At 47.2% G+C, this 26,327-nt stretch overlaps 1 protein-coding gene across 1 annotated transcript in view; it reads right to left on the minus strand.

Moving 5' to 3' along the window:
• LIAT1 (ligand of ATE1) overlaps positions 1–20,418 on the minus strand; it is a 75,318-nt gene extending 54,900 nt beyond the window's left edge. The window contains exon 1 of the mRNA XM_075850405.1: positions 20,048–20,418. Coding sequence (XP_075706520.1) covers positions 20,048–20,243 — 196 coding nt within the window. The 5' untranslated portion in view covers positions 20,244–20,418. The remainder of the gene's footprint in view (positions 1–20,047) is intronic.
• Between the last annotated feature and the right edge of the window lie 5,909 nt (positions 20,419–26,327).

Consider the following 26,327-nt stretch of genomic DNA (forward strand, 5'->3'; position numbering starts at 1 on the left):
TCCATCACCCTAATACTTCTGGGCAGTTCTTTCTGGAAGTGGACGCATCTTCTGTTGGTGCTGGAGCACTACTATGTCAAAAGAATTCTAAGGGTAAGATGATGGCATGTGGCTTCATCTCTAAATTATTCCCTCCGGCAGAGCGCAACCATTCAATTTGGAATTGGGAGTTGCTGGCTGTCAAGTTGGCATTAGAGGAATGGAGACACTTGCTGGAGGGCACGGTTCACACGATTATCATTTATACAGACTGTCACGACGCGGGGTGTGGACCCACTGGGCCGTACCGCGTAGCGGGGTAGCAGCTGGCCAACTAGGTACAAAACAATGTCTATAGTTCAAAACGGGTACCTGAGGCAATAGTAGACAGTGGCAGGATCACGACTTGGCTTTCACAGCAGGTGACGCCGCGGAGAGGCACGACTTGGCTTTCACAGCAGGTGATGCCGTGGATGCGGCAGAAGACACGACTTGGCTTTCACAGCAGGTGATGCCGCGGATGCGGCGGAAGACACGACTTGGCTTTCACAGCTGGTAACGATAGTACGGGATACAGGGTACAGGCAGCAGGAACGGGCAACACTGGGAACTGGAAAACACTGGGAGACCTTTAGCAAGACAGACTAGGGTATACAACAACGCTCAGGCAAGGAACCAGTGGGCAGAGCTCCTTTTTATAGTCCAGCAGCCATTTGGGCTAATAACTGATTACGCGTACTGGCCCTTTAAGGCCGTGCACGCGCGGGCGCGCGCGCCCTGCGGGGAACGGCGCGAGGACCCGGAAGACAGTGCCGGCGACTGCAAGAGGGAGGAGGACGCCGAGCAGAGAGGTGTCCATGGCCGGGATCGTCAGGGGGTGAGTTAGAACGGCGATCCCCGGCCATGGACGTAACAGTATCCCCCCTCTTACACCCCCTCCTCTTGGGACCAGAGCGGGAAAGAAGTTTCTTCACAAGGACCGGGGCATCGATATTCTCCTCTGGCTCCCAAGACCTCTCCTCTGGGCCAAATCCCCTCCAATCCACCAAGTAAAATGTCCTGCCTCCTACTTTCTTGGTGGCCAGGATCTCTCTCACTTCAAAAGTTCCGGATGAACTGCCAGGAGCCACTGCGGAACTGGGAGTCCTGGAGTAGCGGTTTAGAACCACGGGTTTTAGCAGGGAGACGTGGAAGGAATTAGGGATCTTGAGGGTAGGAGACAGTCGAAGCTTGTACGACACGGGATTGATCTGCAACAGAATCTCGAAGGGTCCAAGGAACCTGGGGGCAAACTTGCAAGATGGCACCCTCAGCCGGATATTCCTGGAAGACAGCCAGACCTTTGTACCTGGAAGAAACTGGGGAGGTTCTCGTCTTCTAGTGTCTGCCTTTCTCTTCATGCGGTCCACCGCCAGCAGAATAGAAGACCGTGTCTGCTGCCATATTTGCAGAAAGTTCCTGAAGGTAGAATCAGCTGCAGGCACCTGAGACATAGTAGAGCCGGGCAGGGGTATTCGAGGATGTTGGCCATAGACTATATAAGAACGGACTGGAAATGGTAGACTCACTGGTATGGTTATTATAAGAGAACTCCGCCCACGGAAGCAGCTGCACCCAGTCATCATGTCTTCTGGAAACAAAGTGCCGTAGGTAGTTCTCCATAATTTGATTAATCCTCTCAACTTGCCCATTGGACTGAGGGTGATAAGCTGAGGAGAAGTCCAATTTTACCCCGAGTAGGCCACAGAGTGCTCTCCAGAACTTAGAGGTGAACTGGACTCCTCGATCCGAGACAATATGCAGAGGTAATCCATGCAGCCGGAAGAGGTCAGCCAGTCAAGCGGCAGAAGGCAGGCCAGTCAGGGGAACAAAATGAGCCATCTTTGAAAAACGATCCACCACCACCCAGATCACACTGCATCCTGCAGAGGGAGGCAGATCCGTAACAAAATCCATAGCAATATGCCGCCAGGGGGCCTCGGGCACCGGCAGTGGTTGGAGCAGACCGGATGGTCTGGAGTGGGAACCCTTGTTGGCTGCACACACCGTACAGGAGGAGACAAAGTCTATGACGTCTTTGGGCAGCGTGGGCCACCAGAACTGACGGGCAATCAGGTCTCGGGTCTTACGGGCACCCGCATGTCCTGCCAGCTTGGAACAGTGACCCCAGCGAAGGATTCTTCCTCTGTCTGCCAGCCGTACGAAAGTTTTTCCTGGGGGAATGCCTCTAACCTGCAGAGGGTTGACAGGGTAGATGCAGGAGGGATCGATAATATTCTGTGGGGGCTCCACAGTGTCCTCTGTTTCAAAAGACCTAGACAAGGTATCGGCCCTCACATTCTTGTCGGCAGGTCGGTAGTGGAGTTCGAACTGGAACCGTGCAAAAAACAATGACCATCTGGCTTGACGAGGATTCAGTCGTTGAGCCGTCTGTAGATAGGTCAAGTTCTTGTGGTCCGTGAAGACCAGGATAGGATGAGCTGCGCCTTCCAGTAGGTGTCTCCATTCCTGCAGAGCCATCTTGATGGCCAGTAACTCCCGGTCCCCAATCGAGTAGTTGCGCTCTGCAGAATTAAACAGCTTGGAGTAGTAACCACATACCACCGTCTTGCCTTTCAAACCCCTCTGGTACAATAGAGCCCCAGCACCAATAGAGGAGGCGTCCACTTCTAACGAAAACTGCAGAGACACATCAGGATGGTGCAGAATGGAGGCAGACGTGAAGGCTTTCTTTAAGGTTTCAAATGCGATCTCCGCCTCTGGAGTCCATACTTTGGCATTCATACCCTTTTTAGTAAGGGTGGAGATGGGAGCTGTCAGAGAAGAGAAGTTGGGGATGAATAGTCTGTAGAAGTTGGCGAATCCCAGGAAGCGTTGTATGGCCCTTAAGCCTTGGGGACGTGGCCACTCCAGGACAGCCTTGACCTTCTCAGGATCCATCTTGAGACCCTGATCAGAGATAATGTAGCCCAGGAAGGGAAGAGACTTTTCTTGGAACACACACTTCTCCAACTTGGCGTAGAGATGATTCTCTCTTAATCTAGACAACACCTGGCGGACATGGCCCTGATGAGTCACAAGATCTGGGGAAAAAAATCAAGATATCATCGAGGTACACCACAACACAGACATAGAGGAGGTCACGAAATATGTCATTCACAAATTCTTGAAATACTGCGGGAGCGTTACACAGGCCGAAGGGCATGACCAAATATTCGTAGTGTCCATCACGTGTGTTAAAGGCAGTCTTCCACTCGTCTCCCTGACGGATCCGGATTAGATTGTAGGCCCCCCGCAGGTCAAGCTTGGAAAAAAAAATTCGCCCCCCGTATACGATCAAAGAGCTCAGAAATCAACGGCAAGGGGTACCTGTTCTTCACCGTGATCTGATTGAGACCCCGGTAGTCAATGCAGGGTCGAAGGGATCCATCCTTCTTTTTGACAAAGAAAAACCCGGCTCCGGCCGGGGATGAAGACTTTCGTATGAAGCCCCTCTCTAGATTCTCTTTAATGTAGGCCAACATAGACTGTGTCTCTGGCAAGGAAAGAGGGTATACTCTACCGCGAGGAGGAGAAGAGTCAGGAACCAAGTCGATAGGACAGTCATATTCTCGATGTGGTGGCAATATCTCTGCCTCCTTTTTGTCGAAGACATCAGCGAACTGAGAGTAACAAGGAGGTAGCCCAGACGATGACTGAGGCGAAGAAGGCTGGGATGGAAGGACATGACCCAGACAGCGGTCTAGACACTTGGGACCCCACTGAAGAACCTCTCCAGAGTTCCAATTCAGGACTGGGGCGTGAAGACGGAGCCAAGGCAAGCCCAGCAGCACGGGGTTGACAGCCTTGGACAGGACATACAGAGAGATCAGCTCGGAATGAAGAGCTCCCACCTGGAGTCTCAACGGCTTGGTCACAGACAATACTGGGTCAGGCAAAGGCAGTCCATCTACCGAGGCAACAATCAATGGTCTCTCCAGCAAAACAGTGGGCAACTGAAGAAGATCCACAAGGTCTTGACAGATGAAATTGGCTGCGGAGCCAGAGTCCAGGTAGGCAGAGACTGGATGAGGTCTCCCGCCAGCGACAATGGTCACCGGAATGAACAGCTTGGACGAGAATTCTCTATCAAGTGCAGTAGCGCCCAGGGTTGTCTCTCCAACCAATCCCAGACATTGGGGTTTCTTAGGCCTCTGGGGACACAGACGCACGACATGGCCAGCGAGGCCGCAATACAGACAGAGTCCAGAGGTGCGCCTGTGCTGTTTCTCCTGATCAGACAGTTTAAGCCAATCCACCTGCATCGGGACCTCGGTCGCAGCAGAGGAACAGGGCAAGAGGGGTTGCTGGAAGTTGGGCGCCAGTCTAGGAAGCCGTCTCTCCTGAAGAATCTCTTGGGATCTCTCTCTGAGCCTTATGTCCACGCGGCTAGCCAGCTGAATCAGATCATCCAGGGCAGCTGGGAGATCTCGAGCAGCCAGTTCGTCTTTGATCTCAGGCGATAGGCCATGCCAGAAGGATGCTACCAAGGCCTCATTATTCCAAGACAATTCTCCTGCCAGAGTCCGGAACTGGATGGAGTATTCGCCCACGGAGGCGTCCTCCTGACGCAGGTTAAAAATAGCCGTAGCAGCCGATGAGGCTCGTCCAGGCTCCTCAAATACGGAACGGAACAACCGCACAAACCCAAGGAAGTCTCTGGTCACGGGTCCCTGTCGTTCCCAGATTGGATTCGCCCACGCCAGGGCCTTGCTGGCGAGTAGGGATACAATAAAGGCGATGCTGGCTCCGTTCGAAGGAAATGCTTGGGCGTGTAGAGTGAAATGGATTTGGCATTGGTTCAGGAACCCCCTGCATGAACTTGCATCTCCATGAAACCGAGGTGGCAATGGCAGCGAGAACCGAGAGTCCGAACTGGAGCTGCCAGGAGGTGTAGCTGGAGGGTTGATCGGAGGAGTTTCACTAGGAGCGATGACGGAAGAAACTAGTGCACCAAGATGCTGCGCCATGGAGTCTACTGCCACAATGAGTTGATCCTGTCGCGCTTGCAGATCCTGCAGGTCTGCCTGCATGGCTTGGGAGGATGACAGACTCTTGACTTGGCCAGCGGGGTCCATGGCCTGAGCGTACTGTCACGACGCGGGGTGTGGACCCACTGGGCCGTACCGCGTAGCGGGGTAGCAGCTGGCCAACTAGGTACAAAACAATGTCTATAGTTCAAAACGGGTACCTGAGGCAATAGTAGACAGTGGCAGGATCACGACTTGGCTTTCACAGCAGGTGACGCCGCGGAGAGGCACGACTTGGCTTTCACAGCAGGTGATGCCACGGATGCGGCGGAAGACACGACTTGGCTTTCACAGCAGGTAATGCCGCGGATGCGGCGGAAGACACGACTTGGCTTTCACAGCTGGTAACGATAGTACGGGATACAGGGTACAGGCAGCAGGAACGGGCAACACTGGGAACTGGAAAACACTGGGAGACCTTTAGCAAGACAGACTAGGGTATACAACAACGCTCAGGCAAGGAACCAGTGGGCAGAGATCCTTTTTATAGTCCAGCAGCCATTTGGGCTAATAACTGATTACTGGCAGCTGGACGCGTACTGGCCCTTTAAGGCCGTGCGCGCGCGCCCTGCGGGGAACGGCGCGAGGACCCGGAAGACAGTGCCGGCGACTGCAAGAGGGAGGAGAACGCCGAGCAGAGAGGTGTCCATGGCCGGGATCGTCAGGGGGTGAGTTAGAACGGCGATCCCCGGCCATGGACGTAACACAGACCACAACAACCCTACGTACTTACAGTCAGCACACCGACTAAATCCTCTCCAAGCCATGTGGTCGTTGTTCTTCGCTAGATTTAAATTCTTGCTTCACTTCCGTCCTGCTGATAAGAATGTGAAGGCCGACGCCCTGTCTCGATCTTTTGAGACTAATGACTCTGAGGAAATTGGTCAATATATTACAGACCCATCTAGGATTATTGTCGCTAGCCCGTTGCAAATTAGAGACATTCCTACTGGAAAGACTTTTGTCCGCCTTGCAGGCAGGAAGAAAATTCTCCGCTAGGGACACAGCTCCAAATTGACGGGGCACTCAGGTGTTTGAAAGACTCAGGACTTCATAGCCCGACAGTACTGGTGGCCCACACTGCCTAAAGATGTTGTGAACTATGTCTTTGCATGTACGAACTGTTCCTCGAACAAGTCTTCCCGCTCCAGACCTACTGGTCTGCTCCTACCCCTGCCCATTCCTGACGCTCCTTGGCAGCATATCGCTATCGATTTTATCACTGACCTTCTTCCTTCAGCTGCGTGTACTACGATCTGGATAGTAGTAGATCATTTCTCTAAAATGGCACATTTTATTCCACTGACTGGTCTTCCATCTGCTCCTCGCCTGTAATGTCTGTTTATTTCGCACATCTTCCGGCTACACAGACTTCCTCTACATATTGTCTCAGACTGGAGTGTACAGTTTACATCCAAGTTCTGGAGAGCCCTGTACAACCTGATAGATGTTAAACTGGACTTCTCTTCTGCCTATCACCCTCAGTCCAATGGTCAAGTGGAGAGGACCAACCAAATTTTAGAGAATTATCTTCATTTTGTTTCCGTCCAACACAACAATTCGGTACAACTCTTGCCTTGGGCGGAATTCTTGTACAATAATCACTTAAGTGAGTCTGCTGCCTCGTCTCCTTTCTACATTGTGTACAGCCAGCATCCTCGAGTTCCTCTTCCTGAGCCAGCCATGACTAAAGTACCCGCAGCTAACTCTTCTTTTGGCTCTTTTATTCACATCTGGCAGAAAACGAATGAATGAAAAAGCATGCTGATAAAAAAAGAAAAGTTCCTCTTCAATTCTCTCCTGGAATCAAAGTCTGGCTGTCCTCGTGAAACATTAGACTCAAGATGCCTTCCCATAAATTCGCTCCCAGGTTTCTCAGCCCTTTCGAGGTTCTACAACGGATTAACCCTGATTTCTATAAACTTCGATTGCCTCCTACTCTCAAGATTCCCAACACGTTCCAGGTGTCCCTCCTTAAACCTGTGGTTCTGAACCGCTACAGCAAAGCTCTGGCTTCTGCAGTTGCCCCCCAGTGGTTCTTCTGATGTATTTGAGGTGAAGGAGATTCTGGATCGCAAGAGAGTAGGGGGGAGGACTTTCTATTTGGTGGACTGGAGAGGGTGTCGTCCTGAGGAGAGGTCTTGGGAGCAAGAAGAGAACCTTAATGCACATACCCATTAAAAAATTCCTCTTACGCGCAGGTCCCAAGAATAGGGGGCATAAGAGGGGGTAGAGTTATGACTGCCGCTCACCTTCGGCGAATGGCCGCGACTGCAAATTCCTGGCCATCGGAGATGCCAGCTGGTGCAGCCTCCCCATCCTGGACTGGGCGATAGGGTGAACGCGTGCTCCTCCTTGGCCTTAAAGGGCCAGTGCGCGCACTCTCTAAAAAGCTCCCTAACCTATCCCCAGAGCACCCCGGACTATACTTCCATTCCTTGCCTGAGCATTGTTGTTTTCCCATGTTCGTATTGCAAATGGCCCCTTAGTGTTATCCTGCTCCCGGTGTTCCCGTGCCCTGCTACCTGTATCCAGTGCTGTATTTAGTTCCTGAGCCTGTCTAGTGTTGGTGTAGTGCTGTGCCGCCTGCTGTTATACACCACGTTTGGTGTCATCTGCCATTCCTGGTACCATCCGCCACGTCTGGAGCAACTTGCCACATCTAGCCCCATCCGTGCCGGAGCCTCTGCCATTGTTTGGACTATCTCTGGTACCCTTGTGCTACGAACTCTTATATAGACTGTGCATAGACTGTGACTTGGCCAGCTGCCTCTCCGCTATGGTGGAGCGGCCTTGTGGGTCCACATACCCCTAGCCAATTTTTCAGAGAGATGTGCGGTTTTTCAAAGAAAGAGCCCTTTCTGATGGATACCCATAATGACGCACAGTTCTTGTAAATACACTTCCAAGAATATCTATCAGAACATTGGCAATGAGCGATCCAACGCAGAGGTTGATGTCAATTTTCAGAGTCCAGATTGTTTGCTATTAAATAGTGCTGTTTCATTAATTTGACGACATCGGTTTTATGAGTACCAGCTATAATAGGCTGGAGTATCAAGCTGTCTTATAGTAAGAATGTCCTTTGTTGCCCATAGCAACCAATCAAAGCTCAGCTTTCATTTTACCTGAGCTCATTAATATATGAAAGCTGTGGGGTTGCTATGGGCAACAAATGACATTCTTACTATAAGACAGCTTGATAAATCTCCCCTAACGTCACTGAGGAGGCAGGGGGACATAATCTTCAATTGTTCAATCAGGGGGACATAAACTTCACTTGATCCGATGGCCCTTATGTAGGAAAACTGTTGCAACCAATCTGATTACTGTTTTTAGTTTCGCACTTGCTTAGAAAAAAAAATTTACTCTGAGATCTGATTGGTTTCTATGGGCAATACATTCAGTTCTCGTCTGCATTCGTTTTCATACATGAGGCCCAGTATGTGCAGAGGTGTGGCAACCCTGGTGAGGTGGTAATGTAGCTTTTGCACTAGGATGGGGAGAGTCAAGCTACACCACTTAGTTAAAGAAAAACTGTAATTAACATTATGCTGCCTTCAACATGACAGTGACAGACACGCTTATTTCAGTGGTCTGTAACTCATTGGCTTAAAGAGCCTCTGTCACCACATTATAAGTGCCCTGTCTCCTACATAAGGAGATGGGCGCTATAATGTAGGTGACAGTAATGCTTTTTATTTAAAAAAAACAATCTATTTTTACCACTTTATTAGCCATTTTAGATTTATGCTAATGAGTTGCTTAATGCCCAAGTGGGCGTATTTTTACTTTAGACTAAGTGGGCGCTGCACAGAGGAGTGTGTGACGCTGACCAATGAGCGTCATGCACGCCTCTCCATTCATTTACTCAGCGCATAGGGATCCTGCTAGATCCTTATGTGCTGTCTTATAGTAACACATTAACAATACTGAAGTGTTTAGACAGTGAATAGACATTCCACGGGATGTCTACTCACAATGTCTGCACTTCATTACTGTTTCTATGGTAGTTACAGCAGAGGAAGCGTAATCTCGTTGTAACCTGTCATTTACTCCTAAGCTCCTCCTCCGACTGTAAATAATGGTCTGCAAAAATTTTGCGCCTTTTATCGTAATAATCCGGTGTCCCTCTGTGCGCACACCCCAGAAGAGGACATCAATGCACAAGCGCAGGATTTAGTGTGCTGGGGAAAGCGAGGAGCTGTCAATCACAAGTAAGGAGGCAGAGTAAACTCGGAAAGACTTGAAGAATGAAGGTTTGACTGTTTTCAAATGAAGATTTGACTCTTATGCTAATTAGCATACGGTGTGGGAGCACTAAGAGACTGAATACCCAAGCTACAGAGCCGAATAAGAAGACAATTGTAGGTTATATAGAAATGATTTTTCACCCACTACCACCAGGTATTGCTGGTTTAATAGGTGAAATGCTGGTGACAGGTTCCCTTTAAGTTAAGCTTTGCCCACTTCCAGCTAGCCCCACCCACTCTCCACTGACTGACAGATGTCTCCCTATTACTGTGCATAGGGAGACATCTGTCAATCAGTGGAAAGTAGGCGGTGCTAACGGCAGCTCATGAATATGACAGACTCATCTCTGGCGGCACTGCCAAGGCTCTGCAGGTAAGTTCTCATAAATGGCTTAACTTAGGTAAATAAGTAATCGCTGTAAACATTGTGGCTGTCACTAGTCTATGCTGCGCCCAGTCAGGACAGCATTATGTCAATGACAGGTTTACGGTTAGCAAGGAAAGAGTTGCCAAATTATGAGCTGCACCTTTTTGTACATTGTGAATAGCAATTGTAAAGAAATTAAATATCTTGTATGGGAGACAATGTAATAGCTAAATGTAATCCCCCTAACTTATGCTTGTCTAAGTAGGTTTTTACTACAAAGCGATTGTCTGCACAAGAGTAAATATCAGATCGTTGTCTGAGGAATACTTTTTGATCCATGTAATTTGTGATCAAGTTGCAATACCTCAACTACGTATACAAAAAGATCTGAGATAAAATAAAACGTGTATATGTGTATACAGCGAAGCTGATATTTATAGCAGAAGGAGATTTTCCTTTTTCTGTAGATGCTTCTGACTGAAAGCAGATACTGCCATACGATTAATTCTTTCGTAATGTCCCTGTAATGAAAAAGGTATCTAACTGTATGTAACTGGCCACTATTTAGTTAATTCATAGAATAAAGACCATAAGCAATTGGCCAGAAATTTTTATTGCATGCTGTTTGGGGCACTATATCATGGATAGCAGAACCATAAGCTGGGGGTTATAAGTTGAAGAGACGGAGTGTGACTTTTGATACAGTAGGCCTAGCTCCAAAGGGTAAGCAGCTAGACACCCGTCTATCCAGACAAACCATCCCCTATAGTGAGCGGAACAAAGCAATGATGTACATACATTCTCATTTTTATGATACTCCCCACTTTTTCACCTCACTGTCCAATAAGCAACATCACATTTGCCTAATAAGTTGCTGGGTGTCTCTAGGAACCGGAGCCCAGGACTGAGGATATAAAATATGACTGGTATAATTTAAAAAAAATGTTCACATGGTGGGGGTCAGATCCTTCTGAGTGTGTATCCATTGTTTCTCTACCCTCAAGGAAGCAGAAGAGACTACATACAGATTGTGGCTTCTGTTATTTCCTACTGTTATTTTATAACGGTTTTGCATATTTAAGTATGTCATCCTATTTGGTCTCTTTTTATACTTTTTTTTTTTTGTATGCACTATTCCTTTTCTATTAAAGCTTAAAACTTTAATAATTTTGGTCATTCTATGCTCTAAATGGGGGGGGGGGGGCACAACCTTTTTTGGTCTGAGGGCCACATTTGCAGGTTGTGCTACTTCAGGGGGCTGCTATAAAACTCTGGATGCGTAAAGGGGTATTTCATCTCAGTCATTTATGGCATAGCCACAGTATATGCCATAGATTATGACAGCCGCAGGTCCCACCTCTGGGAACCCAACCTATCCCCAGAATAGGGTCCCCCGACCCCTGCCCCGCCTGGTGAGGTGGCCACAGGTTTCCTCATTCAGGCGGAGAGTCAATGGAGAGGCGTGGCAGGGATTGTGGAAACAGCCGAGCTTGCTGTTCTACTGTTTCCGTAACTCCCATAGAAGTAATTGAGAGTTACTGTACAAAAATAGCATAGCACAGCTAGCTCAGCTGTTTCTGCAATTATCTATTAAATAGAATGTACTGAATTAGTATTATGACCACCTTTTACTACCATGTTTTGGTTTAATGTGTTGTCTAGGATGACGTTGTAAAAGAGCACCTGTGGATTCATAATAAATCTGTATGCACTTATACTTTGGGTCGACTAGAAATTTGAGAATTAATTTGACCTCTGATGAGAATGTGAGGTTACGAAGTTGTGTGCAGAAGCTTCTGGTAACAGAGAGGCTTTTAGCATATATTTGAGGTGCCCACTTTTGCGTTACCAGGTGCACGTGTTGGTGGCCCCCTGAATGGAGGTCTTCTATACATGATGCATGATGAGGACACTGTCGTTTATATAACGGCGGGTGGGATCTCATTCACACCTGTGGGACACTTTGGCTTAACGGTTATCTCATAATCAGCTCCTTGATCATACAACCCAATGGCACATATTTTTTACATACAGTTTCTCTTGTGTAACTGCTATTTTATATTGATTAATTGGCCAGTGATCACAGTTTTGAACTATAACATGTTAATTTTGTTGTATAGTTGGATGTTTAATTCCATTATTTAGTTCTTATACAGTTCTCATCCTAGAAAAATATGACAATGGCCTCTTTGTAGAATATTTATCCCCATTGTTGGTGGAATTCACAACAATGATGTCGCCCTAATTACCAGGGTACAATCTTGTATTTCTATTGGCTGTTGCTCTGGAGGCTGGGCGCATGCACCACACATTTAGATTGATGCGTGCAAAGTCACAGTCTTTTACCAATAATATATGTCTACATTATAATAAGGATGTATTTCACACTTTCATAAGCTATGTATGCTCACTTATTAATTGAAATAATAAAAAAAAAAAAAGTAAATGAGCGTTTTCCTTCACTACAGAGGAAATTGCTTATTAGTTAATATGGGTGCCAGTCACACAGCTACAGGTTATGTCTTTGTAACAGGCGCCGTTCAACAGGGCTGCCATAAGGAATTTTTGGGCGCCATACAACTGCCCCACCCAGGTAAGGAAGTTTGAGGCGGGGGGACGGGTAAGGACAAAAAGGTCAGGGGCTCTGTGGGGGAGGGACGGGCAGAACCGAAGGTGGCAAAGACTTTGTAAGGGGAAGAGGGGCACCATCTAGCTGAGGGTCTGTGGGAGGATGAGAGACAAGGTACCAGGGGCTCTCTTAAAGGGGCATAAAGGAACCACAAGGCGTCAGGGGTTATGAGAAGGGAGGGGCGGGAGAGAGAAAGTTATCAATGCTTTTTAAGCGAGGCAGCAAACAAAGTACAGTCTAGCAATCCACTTGGGCAGAGAAGTAGACAAAGTGGCAGTGAGGGACGGGAGACACAAGGGGCTCTATGAGGGAAGGGCAGAGTAGGTGCCAGCTGCTCTGAGTGGGCAAAGGGGCTGAGAGGAACCATTCGGAAAAAGGCCCCGTGGAGTGGCACACTGTTTGATGCGATTGTCTTATTACTTGTTAAAAGCTGAATACCTGCAAAATTGTGCAGCCATTAACAAGGAATTTGGATACTACGACGAACAGCATTTTAATCCCTCTGTGGGGCTTTACCCTAAAGCTGGGTTCACAAGACAGTCAAAATGAATTTTGTTTTATACCACAAACCAGAGCAAAATGGCACGGTTTTGGCCGTGGTTTGAGCTAACCCAATCTTAAAAAATAATAAGAATAATTAAAATTTTTCAAAAAGCAGTCAGTCACATTTGGACTGGAGCTCTTCATGTGCCTACTGCTGCTGCTGCATTCAGTAAACCAATAAACACTTTCCCTTACTGCAGGCTCCACTCACACAGGCAAAGTCTGTCAATGTGTGACAGGGGCCTGTAATAACCAATAAGCGCTTTCCCTTGCAGTAAAGAAAGGCACTCTTGGTTTACTGAGCGGCATTCCAGCGTCCGGCCTCAGCGATCTACACGCACACACACGCACACGCACACGCACACACACAGTAACTACATGAGGATTGGTAGGTTTTGGCTGGAGGTATTCCCTAATATGCACCTGTTCAAGCCAAAATCCACAAACTTAATGAAATATATGTAACATAATAGTCCTATCATAATTGTGGAGATTATTTTTGGGAATATCATTTTCTTATTTTGTTATTGGTGTAATAATCTTTCCACTCAATATCCTGATGTGGCCTCAAAGATTTTACCGTTGTAAATTTATACCTCCAAATAATGGAATCTCATGTATATATTTAAGCCTTACCCACATATATTTACAAAACCTCCCAGAAATGTCCACTTTCAGTCACATTTGCATAAATCTGTATGGTAAATTGTTACTCAAAAGTGTTTTTTTGTTTTTTTTTTAAATAAAGTATGTTTGCTTATAACTACACCACCAAGATGGTTATCAAGGGATTGCTTATTTTACATTTGGAAAAATATCTAGCTTGGTCATAATCCCTTTAAATAAAAAAGGTATAATAGTCTTAAGGAGCTTCCAGAAGAGTAATTTAATAACAAAAGTATTCAATCTCTAATGGCTGTTCTTTAATATAAACAGTACTTCTCACGTTTCTCAAGTGTCTAATATTTCTAGAAAAAATACACAGAGATTGTATGGTTTCATGTTGGATTTATGCTGACCATAAACATTACATAACAATCATGTATATAATTATGTCTATTGCCAGCTTTAAAAGGTATCAAAGGTTTTTTTTTTATCGGATAACTAATCTGCTCATGTATGAAAATATAAAGAAAAGTTCATTATGTACAAGAAACTGACTTATCCTTTTATGTGGCCAGCAGCTACTTACTTTGGTTGCTCTCTGAGCTGTTCTAAATTTACAGAATTAACTATTGCAAGGCTTTAAGTGCTATATTTTTATATAATTGTTTTTCCAAGTAAAAAAAGACCAACTAATTAAATTGAGATGGATATATATATATATATATATATATATATATATATATATATATAAATATAAAACACACATAATAGCTGGCTTCTGGCGGGCAGATGTTGGTGAGTGAAGACACCGGCTACGCCTATCAGCTTCAGTCACCTACACAGTGCTGACATCTAATTTTCAGGTGTCGGCACAATGTAGGGAACTTCCCCCATATTGCCACTGTAGGGAATCAGTAGTTTAAGGCCTCATTTACACGAGCGTAATATACGCGCTTACAACGCGCGTGCTTTTCACGCGTGTCGTACGCACCTATATTACTCTATGGGGCAGTGCAGACAATGCGTGAATTTTGCGCAGCGCGAGTGCGTTGCGTAAAACTCACAACATGTTCTATAATTGTGCGTTTTTCGCGCATCACGCACCCATTGAAGTCAATGGGTGCGTGAAAACCACGAAGGTCGCACGGAAGCACTTCCGTGCGAACTGCGTGATTCGTGCAAGAGCTGTCAAACTGAATGTAAACAGAAAAGCACCACGTGCGAACGGAGTGTCTTAGAGATGAGCGAACAGAACTTCACCGGGTTTGGCCGAACTCGTTTTGACCGAACCCGGCAGGAGACAGTCACTGTCCAGGGTGCTGAAATAGTTAAACTGGTTCAGCACCCTGCACAGTGACTTCCGATCCCAATATACGTGAACGCGTAAAAAAAAAAAAAGTTCTGACTTACCGATAAAACTCCCGGCTTCTTCCTCCAGTCTGACCTCCCAGGATGACAATTCAGTCCAAGTAACAGCTGCAGCCAATCACAAGCCAAGCACAGGCTGCAGCGGTCACATGGACTGCCGCGTCATCCAGGAAGGTGGGGCCAGATGTCAAGAGAGGCGCGTCACCAAGGACGAGTCACCAAGGCAACGGCCGGGAAGTTCTCGGTAAGTACGAACCTCTTTTTTTTTTAAACAGGTTACTCCATATGGTGATCGGAATTCACTGTCGAGGGTGCTGAAAGAGTTACTGCCGATCAGTTAACTCTTTCAGCACCATGGACAGTGACTGACGTCGACTAGCCTCATCTCCATGATGGCGGCTGCGCGAAAATCACGCAGCCGCGCATCATACACGGATGATGCACGGAGCTGTCAAGTGCCTTTTGCGCACGCAAAACGCTGCGTTTTTTCCACGCTCGTGTAAATCAGGCCTAAAACACAGTCCTATTGATGGAAGCACATCAGGGCTAAAAATAGGTATGTAATCCTGATATATTCAAAGTGATTATTTAAAGTGGTTTCCGCAATATGCCATCAATGTGTGATCAGTGGGGATGCGGCCACTGGGACTCCCACCAATCACATGTACAAAGGTGACATGGTACCCCTTCACATTTTTCAAAGACACAGTGCCACTCTATCGAAGAGCAGTATCTAGTGTTGCAGTTTAGACCTACACCCTTTGCTTTCATGATCAGTAGGGATCCCAGCACTCAGACGCCCAATAATCACACAGCAATTACATAATGATAGGATTTCAGCTAAGTTCACACTCAAAAAATTCCTTAAGGCGGGATTCACACGACAGGGTTTCCCGGCCGGGTGCCGGCCGTTCATAAATCGGCCGGCACCCGGCTGCATTAGGAATAATAGACCCCTAATGGGTCTATTCACACGACCGAATTTTTGACGGCCGGGAAAACCGGCCGTCAAAAAATAGGACATGCTCTATTTTCGGCCGGGTGCCCGGCCGCCCGGCTCCCATAGAAGTCTATGGGGCAGGGCAATATCCGGCCATCACCGGAATGTGTCCCGAGTGATGGCCGGGTCTACCGTCGCTCGCGCACTCTCTCTCCTCCTCCTCACAGTGCAGAGTGCATGTGAGGAGGAGGAGGAGGAGGGTCTTTTATTGCTCGCTGTAGGAGTCGGAATCCCCAATCCCCGGCCGGGGATTGGGGATTCCGCTACAGGAGAAGTGCGTGACTACACTGTCCAGATATGGACACAGCGAAGTCACTCACTTCTGCAGCGGAATCCCCGACTCTATGGCCGGGGATGCCGCTACAGGAGAAGTGCGTGACTACACTGTCCAGATATGGACACAGCGAAGTCACTCACTTCTGCAGCGGAATCCCCGACTCTATGGCCGGGGATGCCGCTACAGGAGAAGTGCGTGACTACACTGTCCATATATGGACACAGCGAAGTCACGCACTTCTGCAGCGGAATCCCCGACTCTATGGCCGGGGATGCCGCTACAGGAGAAGTGCATGACTACACTGTCCATATATGGACACAGCAAAGTCACGTACTTCTGCAGCGGAATCCCCGACTCTATGGCCGGGGATTCCGCTACAGGAGAAGTGAGTGACTACACTGTCCATATATGGACACAGCGAAGTCACGCACTTCTGCAGCGGAATCCCCGACCTGTGGCAGGGAATTCCTCTTCAGGAGAAGTCAGTGACTACACTGGCCATATATGGACATTGAAGTCAGTGACTTCTCCTGGAAGGGGGATGGGTGCAACCTACAGGGGGCTGGGTGGCATCACCTACAGGGGGCTGGGTGGCATCACCTACAGGGGGCTGGGTGGCATCACCTACAGGGGGCTGGGTGGCATCACCTACAGGGGGCTGGGTGGCATCACCTACAGGGGGCTGGGTGGCATCACCTACAGGGGGCAGGGTGGAATCACCTGCAGGGGGCAGGGTGGAATCACCTGCAGGGTGGGTGGCATCACCTACAGGGGGCTGGTGGGTGGCATCACCTACAGGGGCAGGGTGGCATCACCTACAGGGGCAGGGTGGCATCACCTACAGGGGCAGGGTGGCATCACCTACAGGGGGCTGGGTGGCATCACCTACAGGGGGCAGGGTGGAATCACCTACAGGGGGCAGGGTGGAATCACCTGCAGGGGGCTGGTGGGTGGCATCACCTACAGGGGCAGGGTGGCATCGCCTACAGGGGGCAGGGTGGCATCACCAACAGGGGGCTGTGTGGCATCACCTACAGGGGGCTGGGTGGCATCACCTACAGGGGGCTGGGTGGCATTACCTACAGGGGGCAGGGTGGCATCACCAACAGGGGGCAGGGTGGCATCACCAACAGGGGGCTGTGTGGCATCACCTACAGGGGGCTGGGTGGCATTACCTGCAGGGGGCTGGGTGGCATTACCTACAGGGGGCTGTGTGGCGTCACCAACAGGGGGCTGTGTGGCATCACCAACAGGGGGCTGGGTGGCATTACCTACCAGGGGGGCTGTGGCATTATCTACAAAGGGCTGTGTGTGGCAACAAATTTAAATGAAATTCATCCGATTTTAAAACGGACAGGGAAAAAAACGGATGCAAATCGGGTCCAAATCAGCCGGTAAAAACGGCAACTCGGCCCGGAACGGAATCGGAACGGATGCAAATCGGATGCAAACCGGCCGGGAAAAATCGGCCAAAAACGGCCGATTTTCCCGGCCGACACTCGGACCCTGTCGTGTGAATGAGGCCTAAAAGAAAATCTGCCACATATTTATGCTGCACTGTCTGAGGGAAGCAAAAAGAAGCGACAGACTGACAAAATTTTAGCGTGCTATCACTTATTAAATCATGTGCCATAGTTTATGAAAATTTAGTACTTATACTTGTGGCGCGAGGCCAGCGCTGCAATCTTGAGTCCAAGAATATTCATATATTCACACTCCCCCCTGCCCTCCAGCCACTGGTTGACACTTTCCACTTGCAGCGCTGGCCGTGCGTCGCAAAAACTACAAAATTTTCAGAAACTATGGCATATTATCTAATAGATGACAGCACGCTGAAATCATTGCGTCTGTCAATTCTTTATGCTGCCCTAAGACAGGGCAGCATAAATATGGGACATATCCGCTTCAGCTCTTCTGTAGTCAAGCATGTGTACCCTACACACAATGGGGCAGACTTACTAATACTGTTTAAGATTTAGACAGTATTAGTAATGATCAAAGCGGTGCACACCGTGTGGTAAATTTGGTGCAACTTACTAGACATGTTAGACATTTTTCCCTTCTTTATACCACCTCCTAGTTAGCTTCGTTTTTTGTGAGAAAATGTTGGCATACGGTGGCACATTGTAAACCACGTCCCTTTCAGTTTGATCACACCCTTTTAAGGCTAACCACGCCCCATTGTCGAGCACTGCGCAATGTTTCTGAGACAGTTAATAAATGCAGCCCCAGGTCTGCCAGCTTTGTGCTCCTATTAAATAGAAGCCACGATATACTGCAATATATAAGTATTGCTGTATATTGTGCAAGCGACCAAACGATTGCTGGTTCAAGTCCCTTAGGGGGGACTAATGAAAAAAGTAAAGAACATAATTTGTATCACTGCGTCCGTAAAATTCCAAACTATTAGAATATAACATTATTTAACTTTTCTTTTGTAATTTTTATGAACGTCATAAAAAATACATTTAAAAAAATGCCAGAATTGCTGTTTTTTTGGTTACCTCGTCTCCCACTAAAATGGATTAAAAAGTGATCAAAAAGTTATATGAACCCCTAAATAATACCATTAAAAACTACTGCTCATCCCACAAAAAACAATCCCTCACACCGCTCAATCAACTGAAAAACAATGAAGCTCTGGGTCTGACACTAAATAAATATGTTTTTTAACAAAATGTGTCTATTTTGTAAACGTAGTAAATCATAAAAATAACTATATAAGTTTGAAATTGCCGTAATTGTATTGGCCAACAGATTAAAGTTAACATGACGTTTTTACTGCAGGACGAATGGCGTAAAACCAAAACACAAAAAAAAATGGGGAAATTGATGTTATTTCAGCATTCTATGTTGCCAAATAGTTTTTCTAATTTTTCCAGTACATTATATGGTGCCATTAAAAACTACAGCCCGTCCTACAAAAAAAAAAAAAAACCCTCATACAGCTTTGTCAATGAAAAAATACAAAAGTTATGGCTCTTGGAGGGCGAAAATAAAAAAAGGCATTGCCATTAAAGGGTTAAATCATCAGGCATGCGTGTAATGCATGGACGTGTTGGGTCTTCTAGGATGAGAAATACACTTTGATCTGGGTAATAGATGAGCTTCCTGAATGGAGAACCTCCATCTAGTAAGTTAGAACTCCTTGATAGGATATTTGAGAATGGTTTTATTTAAAACCATGCATCTTTAAATCTTTTGAATGATTAAAGTGGTTTTTCAGGAGTCAAACCCATCGCCCCCTGCCAATTAAAAGAATGAAGGGGCCGCAGGGCTCCAGCGAGAATGAGATTGAGATGCAGTATTAGGCATAAGAGTCCATATTGATGAGCCTCTACGTCTGGGTAAAAAATGATGGGGCTACAACACTCTAGTGAGCACGGCGGCCCCATTATTCTGCTGATCGGCGGGGTCTTGGGGGTCATACCCTTACTCATTAAACATTGGTGTCCTATGGCAAAACCCCTTTAAACGAGTTCAAATCAACATCGACTGGGTGAAGAAAAACAGTTGTCAACATACTTAGAAGTTTATCTGAGCGGTTGTCACCATATATTCTACACTCAGGCGGCAGCCACCTGCACAAACTACAGTAGGATGGAACAGATGGCCCTAATAATAATCAATAATAACTTTCATCTGCCCCTTGCACCCTAGACTGACTTTTGTAAGTAAAGCTGGCTAATAGACATGCCATAGCTGTCAGCTCATCAACCCTTCCATTAACATGCACTCCCCCTGAGAATTAACAAAACACTACACTAGTGTCAATAAAATAACATTATGCAAAGCAATGAATTGAAACAGTCAATGCTACTATGGATATGTAACCTTCTTATCAGTGGAGAGTGGTATTCTAATAACAAAGGGAATATAGTATAATTCCAGGATCAGAACATAAAGACAAGTAGAACTAGCAGAGCTGCTGATAGCTGAGAGTACTAGCAGCTCACCCGCCTCATCTGCAGTGGATGGAGTGCTGGAGACGTGTCCTCTCTTTTTGCTAGCTTTGGTGTGGACTTTCTCCTTCTTCTTCTTCTTGGGTAATCTGTTCCTCTCAGCAGAAGCTGCGGTCAGTCTAGGGGTCTCCTTCCCTTGTTTACTTCGCGCCTTTGCTCTGATGCGCTGAGCGTCCCGAGAATCCCCCATAGTGTCCCAGGGAAAGCTCAGCCCATGTAACTCAATGTATGGAGCTCGATCTTCCTATAGCGCCTCATTTGCTTGCGGTAGATGGAACACATGGAGCAGCAGGACGCGTCTCCCTGGCAACAGGGCTGGGAGCTGTCAGTGTCTACCGTTCCCCCAGCGATAATCAGAAGGGCAGGAAGACGGGGTGTGCCGGCCGCCCAGCTGTATATAGTTATTGCCGACATTCCATAACCGCCCTTATCAGCTATATTCAGTCCTCTGAAAACCAGCAGATGTATCTGCGTGCTTATGATCAATTCTACTTCATTCACCAAAAGTGCACGCAGGAGAAAGGCGCTGATACGTCATTAAAATGCCAAATTGACACATTGGATTAATCTGGATCCCAATAACACTTCTTTTTAAAAAAGAAATAACCCCTTCCTGTCATAAACAACTTTAAAATGTTAATTTTCGTTTTTTCCTCGCGACCTTCCAAAAGCCGTAACTTTTTTATTTTTCTGTAGATATAGTCCTGTGAGGGCTTGATTTTTGCCAGACGAGTTGCAGTTTTTCGTAGCGCCATTTATTGTGCCATATAATGTACTAGGAAATGGGAAAAAAAATTATTTGTGGGGTAGAAAATAAAAAGAACTGTGATTCCTTCATTGTTTTTTGTGCTTCCTTTTTATGGAATTCACTGTGAAATTAAAACAACATGTTAACTTTATTCTGTGGGTCAATACGATTACGGCGATACCAAATATATATATAGTTTTTTCTATTTTGTACTACTTTTACAAGTAAAGAACAAAGTGTAAAAAATTAAAATTTATTTTTTTAATGATATCATTTTGGGGTACATGCGAGGTTTTGATCACTTTTTATTCCATTTTTTTGTGGGAGATTAGGTGACCAAAAAATAGTGATTCTGGCGTGTACAATTTTATTTTTTTTATGGCGTACACCGTGCGGGTTAAATAATGATATATTGTAATAGTTCAGACTTTTACGGATGCGGCGATACCAATTATGTTTAATTATTATTATTTTTTTACTATGCTCTAGGGGGAAAATGGGAAAAGGGGTGTTTTTTTAACTTTAAATTATTTTTTTTACAATAAAAAAAACATTTATTTTACAAATTTTTACTTTTTTATTAGCACCCCAAGGGGACTTCAACCAGTGATCGTCTTTCATCTTTATCTCTGACAGGCTCCTATTAAGCCCTGCCAGAGGCAGGACTTAGTAGGCGCACAAAGATGGCGGACCTGGGGCATTCATTAGGCCCCCAGGTAGCCATAGCAACCATCGCCACCTCGCGATTGCATTGCGGGGGGCGCGATGAGCTGTTAGAGGGGGGTCACCCCCTCTAACGATTTAAATGCCGCAGTCGCTATTGAGTAATCGGGTTAAACAGGCGGAACCTTACTGTGAAGTGTTCGCTGTAACATACAGCCGACACCCTCATCGTATGGAACGGGTTCACTCCGTGAGCCCGTTCCATACTTCCCCTACCCGGCAATGACGTATGGATACATCAAATGTCGGGAAGGGGTTAAATAGGTTTTGTTTGTTGTTTGCCTGATTCTGCACACACGAGACAGGGCCGTATTTGCCACTAGGCCCGCGGGGTGCAGTGCCTAGGGCGTCCAGCAGGGTGACGCGGCTGCGGGATCCACTTTTTTTTATTTTTTAAATAAAAACTTATCTTGTGACCTGACCAGCCAGAGGTCAGGTAACTCACAGGGCAGGGGGGAGGGATGGGTAAGTGCGCTTCTTAGGCTTAAGACACGCCCTCTGTTAGGTCCCATGCAGTGGCGGAACTACCGCCGTAGCAGCCGTAGCTACGGGGCCCGCGGCATGAGGGGGCCCATGTCACCCACCGGCACGGGCCCCCACCATGGCCGGAGGCTCCACTAGCAGCCGCTACGGCTGCTACAGAGCGACACCACTGAGCACTACGGCAGAGTAGGGAGGTATCTCCCCGCTCTGCCATTAAACAAAAGACATGTATCCCCCATCCACAGGATAGGGGATACATGTGTGATCGCTGGCATTGATAGGGAGAACGGGGGACTGAAAGTCCCCTGAAGTTCTCCATCATAAACCTCGGACTTCCGGGGTCTGTGTCGGCAGCTCCGTAGAAATGAATGGTGCGCCGGTCGCGCTTGTGAACATGCGTGACCAGCGCTCCTTTCATTTTTATTGAGCTCTGCAGACGCCGGAAGTCAGAGGTTAGTCATGGAGAACTTCAGGGGACTTTCGGTCCCCCGTTCTCCCTATCGCTGCCAGCGATCACACATGTATCCCCTATCCTGTGGATAGGGGATACATGCCATTACCTACAGGTGGGACGGGACTCTGCATGCCGTTACCTACAGGGGGGGGCTCTGAACGGCGTTACCCACAGGGGGGGGACTCTGCATGGCCTTACCTACAGGGAGGGACTCTGCATGGCGTTACCTACAGAGGGGGGGACTCTGCATGGCGTTACCTACAGGGGGGGGACTCTGCATGGCGTTACCTACAGGGGGGGGACTCTGCATGCCGTTACATACAGGGGGGGACTCTCTGCATGGCGTTACCTACAGGGGCGGACTCTCTGCATGGCGTTACCTACAGGGGGGGACTCTGCATGGCGTTACCTACAGGGGGGGGGGCTCTGCATGGCGTTACCTACGGGGGGGGGACTCTGCATGGCGTTACCTACAGGGGGGGACTCTGCATGGCGTTACCTACAGGGAGGGGGACTCTGCATGGCGTTACCTACAGGGGGGGACTCTGCATGGCGTTACCTACAGGGGGGGACTCTGCATGGCGTTACCTACAAGCGGGGAGTCTGCATGGCGTTACCTACAGGGGGGGACTCTGCATGGCGTTCCCTACAGGGGGGTACTCTGTATGGCGTTACCTACAGGGGGGGACTCTGTATGGCGTTACCTACAGGGGGGGACTCTGTATGGCGTTACCTACAGGGGGGGGACTCTGTATGGCGTTACCTACAGGGTGGCACTCTGTATGGTGTTACCTACAGGGGGGGACTCTTTATGGCGTTCTCTACAGAGGGGGCTTTATGGTGTTATCTACAGGGGGGGCTTTAAAAAAGGCACTATCTACAAGGGGGGGGTTGTGTGACACCCAGGGGAGGGGGGGCCCCAGTCAAAAGTTTGCTATGAGGCCCAGTCTTTCCTAGTTACGCCCCTGGTCCCATGTTAAGGACTGTAAAAACTCTCCGTAATTACGGACCGTAATACGGTTCGCAATTACGGACCCATTCACTTCTATTACTTCTAGTGATTACGGGCACGACCGTGTGCATGAGGCCTTAAAGGGAATGTGTCGCTAGAGATTTTTTTTTTTTTTAGTTAAACAGTTAGTATATACATGATTACACATTGTTCTAATTTTTTTAATTTTTTCACAAGTGAGGAAATATAAATTAGATTGTAATTTATAACATTTCCATGTGCTGGTCACTAGAGGGAGCAATTCCCAAAATTGCAGCATTGGCATGTGGTAAAGCAACCTCTTTGCTTTATGCTGCAAAATTGGAGAAGACACACTCGCTCTAGTGTGCTCAAACAATCCCCCTCCTTTATACTGGCTAGTGCCAGGAGAAAGGAGGGGTTGAATGTTCAAACCTCCTACACTGTGTGCCGCCATCTTTTGAGCGAATGCACAGTGTAGGAGGCTTAGATACAGTAGTAATCACACAGTATAACACGAACATATACAAACATAACTTACCTGCTCCTGCTTCCGCCACTGCCACCGCTCCCTCCGCTCCTAGTCCTTGCTTCTGAACATATGGACAGAAGCTTCGACCGGAGTAGTCATCTTACTGTCCGGCCGCGGCTTCCGATCCACATGAAAATCGCGCCGGATGTCGCTCGGCCGAAGACCTTCCTTTTGGACTGTGTGGGAGCGGCGCATGCGCCGTTCCCACACAGACGGCGTACGCTATAGTGAATGGAACGGCTCCCGTTCGCATTCACTATGGGGATGTATGTGCCGTATTCCATCTCTGTATGTGTCGTTAATCGACACATACAGAGAGGAAAAAAAAAATGGCAGCCCCCATAGAGAAGTAAAAGACAGAAAAAAAAAAAAGTAAAACACAAAAACACAAATAAATAAAATTTATTTTAATAACATACTAAAAGCAAAAACATATAAAAAATTTTTTTTTCGTGACACCTTCCCTTTAATGGATTGGCCAGAACTGCTGACGTGAGCAGCTGTGGCCAATCCACGTATAGTGGGCATGTTTTAGACTCGGATGGCAGAGTAGAGCAGGACAGGATGGCACGACCGCAGTGAGGTAAGTAAATGTTTAATAATGTAGGGTTGAATACCATTACTTCATGTATTTTGATACTAAGCTGTGCAGTCGCGGGGCTGCAGCTGTGTAACACAGCCATTGCCCCGCTCCTAACAAGTGTGCGTGCGCGGTCAACATGAGGTGATGCGGCCAGCGCTGCACTAATGAACGCCGGCACTGAAGACAGAGAACATCGTGGGCGCACTTCAAAGCAGCCCCATGTTCTGTCTTCATTAGTGCAGCGCTGGCCGCATCACCTTATGCTGACCGCACGCACACACACTTGTTGGTCAGGAGCGTGGCAATGGCTGTATTACACAGCCTCAGCCCCTCTCTAACGGCGGAGATCAGAGAAACCTTTGATCTCTGCCGTTATTCTCCTGAATGCTGCAATCAAAGCTGACCGCAGCTATCAAGGGTAAAATGTAAAGGGAGATGCCCCTTGGATCGCGTCACAGGGATTCCCTGTGACGCGATTGAGGGACATACCATATATGGGCAGACAATCCAGGGTCCATTGAAGGACCCCAGTGCTGTCTGACCATATTTCCTGTTGTTAGGGCATACTGAGGTATGTCCTAACAACTGCCTGTGTACTATCAGTTCACAGGCTAATGTACTGGCATACACTACCGTTCAAAAGTTTGGGGTCACCCAGACAATTTTGTGTTTTCCATGAAAACTCACACTTATATTTATCAAATGAGTTGCAAAATGACTAGAAAATATAGTCAAGACATTGACAAGGTTAGAAATAATGATTTTTATTTGAAATAATAATTTTCTCCTTCAAACTTTGCTTTCGTCAAAGAATGCTCCATTTGCAGCAATTACAGCATTGAAGACCTTTGGCAATCTAGCTGTTAATTTGCTGAGGTAATCGGGAGAGGTGAAGTGAAGAGGCTACCACTAACCCCTCCATTATTACCCCGAAACCCACCGCCACCAGGGGTGCCGGGAAGAGCCAGGTAAGATCCAGAAGTCAACCAACTGACATGATGGTCGGGCACTGAGGCGGCCACAGGCTGGTATTAGGCTAGGAAAGCCCAAAAGCAATGGGCCTTCTCACCCTGGTAATGCTAGGCTGCTGCTGCTTTATTGTATGTGGCTGGTTATGAAAAATGTGGGGACCCCATGTAATTTTTTTTAAATAAATAATTGAAAAAAACAACATGGGTCCCCCTATTTTTCATAACCAGCCAGATACAACACAGCAGCAGGCTAGCATTACCAGGGTGGGAAGGGCCACTGTTTTTGGCCTTTCCCAGGCTAATAACGTCAGCTTGCGGCTGACCCAGTACCAGACCATCACTACAGATCACCAGTTAACACTAAGCCCCGTCTTAGTAATGGACGCGGTCTATCAGACTGCCACCATTACTAAGGCAGTAGCAATAAAGTTAGAAAAAAAACACCCAAAACATGAATAATATTTTATTGAAACAAAAGCCCCTGACACAACCCTCGTTAACCATGTTATTGAAAATAAAAACGCCGTAATCAAAGTAGTCCTGGAATCCGACGTAGTCCAATGACCAAACCTGTAAAAAAACACAAAAAAGAACAAAACACATTTGTAACACTAATAAGTAAAAAAGCAAAACCATTGTTATACTTACCTTTCTGGGTCTGTGACAGTAAACTAAGCAGCTCTAAGCTGTCATTGGTTAGTTTACATCACATGGTCCCTTGTTACCTCAATTCATTGAGCTACTTTTAATAGTAAGGCAATGTACTGAGGAAACCGGCAGGGCGTAATTTGCTCCAGTCGGGAAGGGGGC

Source organism: Rhinoderma darwinii, chromosome 2 (assembly GCF_050947455.1).
Source record: "Rhinoderma darwinii isolate aRhiDar2 chromosome 2, aRhiDar2.hap1, whole genome shotgun sequence".
NCBI lineage: Eukaryota > Metazoa > Chordata > Amphibia > Anura > Rhinodermatidae > Rhinoderma > Rhinoderma darwinii.